Source organism: Brassica napus, chromosome C8 (genome assembly GCF_020379485.1).
Source record: "Brassica napus cultivar Da-Ae chromosome C8, Da-Ae, whole genome shotgun sequence".
In the NCBI taxonomy this organism is placed as follows: Eukaryota; Viridiplantae; Streptophyta; class Magnoliopsida; order Brassicales; family Brassicaceae; genus Brassica; species Brassica napus.
In genome coordinates this window covers 31251123-31260720 of record NC_063451.1, presented here as the reverse complement: position 1 = coordinate 31260720, position 9598 = coordinate 31251123, and the positions used below count along the sequence as shown (strand labels likewise).

At 37.5% G+C, this 9598-nt stretch overlaps 2 protein-coding genes across 3 annotated transcripts; both read left to right on the top strand.

Annotated features, from left to right (window-relative positions):
• Positions 1-1264: 1264 nt before the first annotated feature.
• Positions 1265-2962, top strand: LOC106411915 (2-phytyl-1,4-beta-naphthoquinone methyltransferase, chloroplastic). Of its 2 annotated transcripts, none has more exons than XM_013852776.3 (8): positions 1265-1468; positions 1548-1612; positions 1694-1784; positions 1872-1960; positions 2051-2184; positions 2255-2316; positions 2420-2508; positions 2674-2962. In XM_013852776.3, exons 1-8 carry the CDS (start codon positions 1322-1324, stop codon positions 2675-2677), a joined length of 681 nt encoding a protein of 226 aa, XP_013708230.1. In that variant the 5' UTR covers positions 1265-1321; the 3' UTR covers positions 2678-2962. The 2 variants fall into 2 exon arrangements, with proteins under 2 accessions (XP_013708230.1, XP_013708229.1); XM_013852775.3 differs by having other exon boundaries at positions 2420-2519.
• Positions 2963-3171: 209 nt separating this feature from the next.
• BNAC08G06300D (pectinesterase inhibitor 12) lies at positions 3172-7045 on the top strand. The gene has a single exon (XM_048766535.1). The coding sequence runs from the start codon at positions 3674-3676 to the stop codon at positions 4169-4171; it is 498 nt and encodes a 165-aa protein (XP_048622492.1). The 5' UTR covers positions 3172-3673; the 3' UTR covers positions 4172-7045.
• The last annotated feature ends 2553 nt before the right edge of the window (positions 7046-9598 follow it).

Sequence of the window (9598 nt, the reverse complement as noted above, 5' to 3'; positions counted from 1 at the left end):
GTTTACAAATGATGTTTGTTTTCATGCTTGATTTAACATTTTATTATTATTTTTACCAATTTTATATGTGATAGATTAATTTTTATTTAATTTAAATGTTTTTCTTTATGTTTTACTTCAAAAATTTTGTTTTTTATTTTGGTTATATCCGAACCGAACCGATATAACCCGAATCCGTATGATATATGATTACTTTATGGATTTTATGATGCAATACAATTTTGAACCGAACCCGAAGTGTTATTATCCGAACCCGACCCGTACTAATAAAATTTTAGTATGAGACCTAGAAGCGTAAACCCGAAAATTCGAAAACCCGAAAAACCCGATCCGAATGCCAACGGGTACCCGAACGCCCAGGCCTACATAAGACAATAAGAGTTTTTTTTCTGAAATACAACTTTTCTATAACTCTTGAGGAATTTTTGATTATATTCAAATCAGTGACTCTATTGATCTATAATTTCTTGATATATAAAGATGTATTGATTAACTTCAAATACTTCAGATATCCCATAAAGCATATTTTGATCGAATAGCTAGAGTTTCCGGGAACATGATTTTGATATCACCAATCTTTCAGGGATTCTATCTTTTAAGGATTTTATCTCTTACGAATTATCAGTTTCCAGTGGGTTTTATAATTCAAGTTCTTACTTTATTGCCAGACTAATAAGGAACATGAAAGGAGTTGCATCTACCATATAGACTATGTCTCTTTACAATCAATTCCATATTGATCTTTCTGAGCAACAACTCATTTCTATTCCACTTGTTTTACACTTTTTAGTATATAGACTATTGATCCAAATACTTCTCTATTTCAGAAGAGTTTATATCCTTATATATTGTTTCTTTCTGATTTGGTGAATCATATCTTTGTGTATACTTGTCAATATATTTATTTTTATGATCTTTTTTCTCATTAATCATATCAACGGTCACTTTACATGCAAAAATATCTTTGACGTCGATTTGCTTATTGGTTCCATTTTATTTTGTATATGACATAGCTTATTGAAACCTTTTCATTATCTCAGGTACCTGAATTTCTTTCGGTTATGTTAATGTATCTTTTGGAGATCAAGAACAAAAACTATTGAATTTTCAAAATTTGTTGATCGGTTCGTATGGTTTACAACCTCCCATGAGTTTTACTACACCCCGTCCCATCTTTGTTTAAAGTTTTTAAGCTGGGTCTAAGATTTTTAGTGGGCCTAAAGCGGCCCAATAGCTAACTGCAGATCTGCAACCAGACAACCCAACCCGTGTAGCTGGAACAAAACAACATGACCGTATCGTTTAATTCACCTCCCTTGAAATGGCGTCTCTACTCGGTATCGTCTTCCCGGTGACCTTCCCCGGCCAAGGCCAGCTCCATTCGCGACGGAGATCGGTGGTTAAGTCCTCGAGCTCCTCCGACGAACGTCAGACTCTATTCAACCGCATTGCTCCCGTTTACGATAACGTTTGAATCAGTCCCCTTCTCTTCTCTTTCTTTTTCTCATTTCCTTAAAGCTTCTTTCTTTCTTGTACGACTTTTGTAGCTGAACGATCTCTTGAGCTTAGGACAACATCGTATCTGGAAGAACATGGCTGTTTCCTGGAGCGGGTTAGACAAAATTCAATCTCTTTCGTTTGTTTTTAAAAATCTTTGCTTTTTGATGTTGGGTCTCGTTTATGTTGAGGTTAGAGCGAGAACAGGAGATAAAGTTCTCGACTTGTGTTGTGGAAGTGGTGATTTAGCCTTTCTCTTGTCTGAGAAAGTTGGTCCAAGTGGAAAGGTTTGATTTGGCAATTGTTCTTGGCTTAGTCTTGTTTTGAAATGTGGATTGCTTGCTTGTTCATTACTTTTGGGTTTGGATTTATAGGTGATGGGTTTGGATTTCTCCTCTGAACAACTAGCTGTTGCAGCTTCTAGACAGAAACTTAGAGTGAGGTCTTGCTACAAGTGTATAGAGTGAGCACTACTTAGTGGTAACATTCATGCTTTGTTGATGGTGATGTAACATCTCTTGGGGAAAAAATGTTAATATGTATTCTATCATAGGTGGATTGAAGGTGATGCTACTGATTTGCCATTTGATGACTGTGAATTTGATGCTATTACGATGGGTTATGGTCTCAGAAACGTTGTTGATAGAGATAGAGCCATGAGGGAGGTGTATCGGGTTCTGAAACCAGGTAGTATACATTGCATTTGTATACAAAAACTTTGTGCTATTTGCTTAGTTGTCTTCTGTTTGGTTATCAGGTTCGAGAGTGTCCATACTTGATTTCAATAAGAGCAACCAATCGGTTACTACATTTATGCAGGTGCTTTTTTTTTTTTTAAACTGAGAGGTGTGGTTCTGTTTAATTTAGAATTTATGTTTCTCTGAGGAAACTAATTTGGCTGGTTGGTTTTGGTTATTGGAAGGATTGGATGATTGACAATGTAGTTGTCCCTGTGGCTACTCTTTATGATCTTGCAAAGGAGTATGAATATCTTAAGTATTCAATCAATGGGTACCTAACAGGTTTTGTGTACTTGCTATATTGTATAATCATGTTGTGTTTCTTTATGGGACTTGTGACATTTCACCTTTGTATATATTCCTCTCAGACTTCTACATCATTAAAAGCATCAAACTTGAAACATCTTTACCATTTGTCTGAATTGTTCTTTTGTAGGTGAAGAGCTGGAGGCTCTTGCTTCAGAAGCTGGCTTCTCAAGTGCCCGTCATTATGAGATTAGCGGTGGTTTCATGGGGAACTTGGTCGCTGTGAGGTAAACGATAGCATTCGATGGCACTTCAACTCCCAGATAAGCTCAGTGTCTCTGTCTTTGATTTTCTTAAAGAAAAATTCTGTTTTAGGATATTGAAGATTGTACTGTTTAAATGTAAAGGAATTGTTATATATCTATCTTTGGATGTATTGAGACTTTAAAGTCAAATGTAATATGCCATACCATTGCACATCTTCATATGATAAACAAGTTATCCAAAATAATGCAAATTAAGATAGAAAGTAAAAATTATGCCAGAACGTATACTTCCTTATACTTATTTGCATGTGTAATTGTAAAGTTACAACGTATACAAAATAATTACACAAAGTTATCTCTAAAACGCAATAATCACACACGATAGTTAATCACCACAACGAATCACACTAGCCCAAACCCTACTCTCCTCCATTAGTCATTCATTCTTTGTTTGTTAGCAGTGTAATATCCAGAAAGATCCACCTCTTATCTTATCAATTACCACTTTGTTCCAAACCAAATTATTCTTTGTATATTCATCAACTCGTTAATCGTTAGGTATATTATATACCGTATATATGCTGATATAAGTACATGCAACTTAAAACACAAATCAGTTGAACAGAAAGTTCCACATATGTTGAAACAAACCATGATTATTCCCCTAAATAGAACAACAATACAACAACCACTTACTTGCCTAACTGACAAGCATACCAAAATAGATATGTTCCGGTCTAATTCACCGCTGGATATTCACACAAATCATTTGTTCAAAAAAAAAATTACTAAATATAAATTTGTTTAGCATGCCCATATATATAATAAACTCACCTCCTCCCTCTTCATCAAACCTAATCCACCACCTTGTGCTCAATCACAAACACAATATATATACGTTTCCTTTTATATATTACACACACAATGTCAACCACTACCCATATGACCATCCTCGGGATGATCTTCCTCCTCCTCGCCGCCTCATGCAGAAGCGCTGCAGCGTTTAGCCTCTTTCTCGACGACCCTTGCACGGTGACGGATTTTCCTGCACTGTGCAGAGGCACCATTAAGGGTCAAAAGAATGTGAACGCAGCTACTGATGTGGCCATAGCAGAGCTTATGAAGAGGACGAGGCATGCCAGAGATATCGCCAAGAAAGAGCTGAAAGTACTTGACGGATGTGTTTCGACTTGTTTGTCTAACTTCAATAGCGCGTTTGACAATTTGGACAAGGCCCTTAAGAACATTAAGGAAGGTGACCGTTTTAGCCTTAACATTAACCTTAGTGCTGCGTTAACGGACTACGATACTTGCAGCGAGACAATGAAGGGAACTCCGGGGAATAACGCCATTTATAAATCCGCAGGGGTTTTGTACAAGATGGCTGATAATTGTTTGGCTCTTTCTACCCTTTTTAATTAAGCTATGATTTATCAACGAATATTGTGGTTTCAGAGAGGAAAAAAAAAGATAAATATATTGCTTTTATGGAGTATATATTTATATGTTTTTAATTTGGACTAATTTCGGATTTAAAAAGAAAATTGTGGAAAGAGGAAGATCTTGTGTTTTTGTAGGTGGAAATTGTTTGGATATCGGTTTCTAATTCAAACATGTCAACTTTTGTTTCAGTCCTAAATGTTTTTATTTGTAATCAGTGCCGGCCCTGGACGGAAGCGGAAGAAGCTTGTGCTTCCGGCCGCCGTGAGATTATGTTAATTAGCGGCCACAAATTTAACAAAAGTTATCTACAGCACTAATGGTTGCGATGCTCTTATGTTGACAAGAGGAAGTAGGTTCGATTCTTCCTCTTTAACTTTTTAAAAAATATTAGAATCAACTAATTTATAGGCCATTTTATTAATATTTGCTTCTGGTCTCATAAATACTGGGACCGGCTCTGTTTGTAATGTTATATTAGTTAAAATACTGATGATCTGTTTCTCCTTGATCTCCTTTTATTAGAGTTTATAGCTCTAAACAAAAATTGGAATTTGGAGAGGGGAAATACCATATATAACAACAGCCATAGTACATGTTTTATCAAGTTTCTAGGGGGTTTTTTTGGAGGAAGGAGATCATATTTCATTACCGACTTAAACATGCAAGTGAAACTTTTTCATTTTTATGATGTTTCAAGTTTTACGAAAATTGTAGTTAACTTATGATTTGCTTTTGAGAAATCGGTCGATCTATATAAATCGACCTTCGCCGATCGAGTGAAATGGACCAGGTCGATCAGTATATACTCTGCGTTTTTTTGTTCTGCATAATGATCAGGATCGATCGATCCGTTGGACCTTGAAAATTCGAATCGATCGATCCCGTATGATCGAACTCATTATATATTTTATTTAAAAAATTACAATTTTAAGGACATTACTGCTATTTTGAAAAAAATTATTTTAATGGGACATAAAGTAATAGAGATTAGTTTAAAAGGGCATAGTTATCATTTTTTTTGCTATAAAAAACAAATTTCCCTTGTTTTTTTAGTAAACTTTCATTTGTCTAGCTAGTTACAATTAGGAAATAATCTTAAGTATGTTTTTTATTAAGTCGTGTCTTTTTTTTTTTTTTGTTGCCGTGTTTCTGTTTGAGACCTTTTGCTACAACATGATGGACTTCTCTTTTTAGGCGTGGAAGATAAAGTGGCTGAATTGGTCCATCTTGACCACTGCTTGGTGTTTTGGTCGCCGTATTTCTAAATAAGGAAACTTGATCACCTTGATTGCGTCCTTGTCTCCATCGACATAATTTGTCACTATCTCTCTATGTAGTTTAATTTAGACTTTAGGGGCCTTTTGCTAGACCCGTGGCTGTGAGTGACAGTTTCTGAGAGTTCATATATACTATCTTTGTCTTAGTATATTTTATAATAATCGAAGTATCCTAGATTGTTGGGGAAAAGCGGGCACGAGGCGCAGCGGAATGTAACGGTCTGATCGTTTTTTCTTGACCTTGTGTGAACCTTTGAGGAAAATACTTCGACGATTCGACGATAGCAGAATATAGTATAACCAAAAACTAAATGAGACAATCACTTTTTAACGTTGGAAAACTTCCTCAATGTGAGAAGGAAAAACCAACGGGACCGTAGTCCACTCGAAAATCCACTATATAAATGGGTATGAGTACAACCACGTTCTCCCTGTTCAACACCCTGAACAGAACAGAGACTCTAGCTACAAAGAGTTATCTCCAACACAAAAACAACAACAACAAGAGAGCAACAACAAAAGCTTCAAAACAGGCAGCCACAAGACGACCTCAGATCACTAGGATTCCGACAACCAGAGACTAACCCCACTGTACAAATCCAAGATGAACAAGTCAACAACACCTCTGCCAAATTTCAGCTCAATCAGAGAAGATCCAACTGTCGGATTTACCAAACACTCAAGACAGCACTGCTGAAGAACTGTGACGACCAGCTTCACTAAAACCCAGACAACAGAAGATCCAACAGTTGAAATCCAAATCCCTTCGGTGAACCTTTAACCCACTGACTGAAGAAGCTTCCCACAAAATATCAGCCCAAACAGGATCCGTTTGACCCTCCAAATCTGCCTTGACAAACCCAGACGAAATTTGTCTTTTTCTCTCTTTTTCTCTCTTTTGTCTAATGAGTCTTCTTAAGCACTCTTCTTTCTTGTGTCAAGTCTAACTTTCTCTGCTTACCACAGAAATTAGGTTAAGAGACTTTATAATGTGTCTCACTAACCCCCCAAGGCCCAATATTAATCTCATGGACTAATACCAATGGCCCAACTTCCAGGTTTGGTTATCACCAACCAAACCCAATGGGTTTCCTCCATCTAGAAGGAACCCAACAAACTCCCCCTCCGACTAGGTGGAGGAAACAGCCATTCCGGCCATCACTCAGCATACTTCAAGCTTCCCCCTCGGCAAAGACTTTGTCATAATATCAGCTCCATTATCATCTGTATGAACTTTCTCCAGTTCCACTTCCTTAGAAGCAACCACATCTCGTATCCAATGATACCTCCTATGAATGTGTTTTGACTTCGAATGAAATGTAGAGTTCTTCCCGAGACAGATGGCGCTTTGACTATCACAAAGCAACACATACTTTTCTTGCTTGAAACCGATCTCTTCACAGAAGTTCTTCATCCACAACAACTCTTTACAAGCTTCAACTGCAGCAATGAACTCTGCCTTAGTGCACTACAAGAAAACACAGTTTTAGCAAGGAAATTTAACGATGAAAACTAATCCTCGTGAAATTACGTTGACTTAACGATGAAATTGCGAGGAAATAAAGTTTCCTCGTAACGGCCTTGTAAAATACCGAGTAATGCGTTTCCTCGTAAAATCGTCGTAAGTTGACGTGGTTTTTCCGAGAAAAATGTGTTTCGTCGCAAATTCGTCATAAAATTAGCATGATTTTTACGAGGAAATAACTTACAAGGAAAGAACGAGAGATCCACCAACTTAACACGTTTTTTTTGCCACCAACCTAATATTTCGTCGTAAATTCGTAGCAAAATTCAACTACCAGATTCGAAAATTTTCTATAAATATGGAGGTTTGAACATAATTTTAAGCACACCAACAAGAAAAAAAAACGTGAAAAAATGTCGGGCTTGGGAAATATTTTCGAGTTGCGGAGGTGGATGTATATGCATAGAGATGCTAATGGGAGAGTGACGAAAGAATATCTTGCTGGGTTGGAGCGTTTTATGCATCAAGCAGATTCTACACTGCTCGCCCAAGAAAGCGGTAAAATATTCTGTCCTTGTAGAAAATGTAACAATTCAAAGTTGGCAAATCGTGAAAATGTTTGGAAGCATTTAGTAAATAGAGGTTTCACGCCAAATTATTATATCTGGTTTCAACATGGAGAAGGTTATAGTTATGATCAGAATGAAGCTAGTAGTAGTAATAACAACCTTCAAGAAGAACCGGTTGATCATCAATTGCATAATGCACATAGTTACCATCAGGAGGATCAGGCAATGGTAGATTATGATAGGGTTCATGATATGGTAACTGATGCATTCGTAGCTCATGATGATGAAGATGAAGAACCTAACATAGATTCAAAAAAGTTTTATGAAATGTTAGATGCGGCAAATCAACCACTTTACAGTGGTTGTAGAGAAGGTCTCTCTAAATTGTCATTGGCTGCTAGAAAGATGAATATTAAAATTGATCACAATCTACCTGAAAGTTGCATGAACGAATGGGCAGATTTATTTAAAGAGTATTTGCCGGAAGACAATGAGTCTGCTGATTCTTATTATGAGATTCAGAAACTGGTTTATAGTCTTGGGTTGTCTTCGGAGATGATAGATGTTTGCATCAACAACTGCATGATCTACTGGGGAGATGATGAGAAGTTGGAAGAATGTCGATTCTGCAAGAAACCACGATTCAAGCCGCAAGAAAGGGGACGTAATAGGGTACCGTACCAAAGGATGTGGTACCTACCAATTACAGATAGATTGAAAAGATTGTACCAATCGGAGCAGACTGCTGGAAAGATGAGGTGGCATGCCGAGCATACTCAGACGGATGGTGAGATGACTCATCCATCAGATGCAAGAGTCTGGAAACATTTTAACAAAGTACATCCGAATTTCGCTAGCAATAGCCGGAATGTGTACCTCGGATTATGCACAGATGGATTTAGTCCATTTGGAATGTCAGGGAGACAATATTCATTGTGGCCAGTCTTTCTTACGCCATACAACCTGCCACCGGAGATGTGCATGCAACGGGAGTTTTTATTCTTGACCATATTAATACCCGGTCCGAAGCATTCAAAAAGGTCACTTGATGTTTTCCTACAACCACTGATAAAAGAGTTGAAGGATTTGTGGTCAACAGGGGTGAGGACGTATGACTGCTCAACGAAGAAGAATTTTACGAGGCGAGCGATGCTTTTGTGGACCATAAGTGACTTTCCTGCCTATGAGATGTTGTCTGGATGGACTACACATGGGAGATTAGCTTGTCCATATTGTAATGGAACGATAGATGCATTTCAACTGAAGAATGGTAGAAAGACAAGTTGGTTCGATTGTCACCGTCGATTTCTTCCAGTTGGCCATCCGTACCGAAGAAACAAGAATTTGTTTAGGCACAAAAAGGTTGTGAGAGACACTCCTCCTCCATATCTAACTGGAGAACAAATTGAAGCGCAAATCGACTACTACGGAGCTAACGAAATAGTTCGCTGGGGTGGTAATTGGCATGTCCCTCGTAATATGCCTGATTCTTACGGTGTTCATCACAACTGACACAAGAAGAGTATATTTTGGGAGTTACCATATTGGAAGGATCTTCTTCTGCGCCACAACCTTGATGTGATGCATATAGAGAAGAATTTCTTTGAGAACATCATGAATACAATATTGAATGTCCCAGGGAAGACAAAAGACAACATAAAATCGAGGTTGGACTTGCCGGATATTTGCTCAAGAAGTGAGTTACATATAAAAAGCAATGGCCAAGTTCCCGTTCCAATTTTTAGATTGTCTTCAGAAAAAAAGTCGGTTTTATTCAATTGGGTGGCATCAGAAGTGAAGTTCCCTGATGGGTATGTTTCAAATCTTTCAAGATGTGTTGAAAAGGGTCAAAAGTTCTCCGGGATGAAGAGTCATGATTGTCATGTCTTTATGCAACGACTTCTGCCATTTGCATTTGCGGAGCTACTTCCAACAAACGTACATGAAGCACTTGCAGGTAGTTTACAATAGGACAATAATATTAAATTGGTTTAGTTTACAATAATAGTATTTGACTAACAATGTGTTTAATTGTTTTTGGAATAGGCATTGGAGCATTTTTCAGGGATTTGAGCACACGCACTCTTAAAGAAGA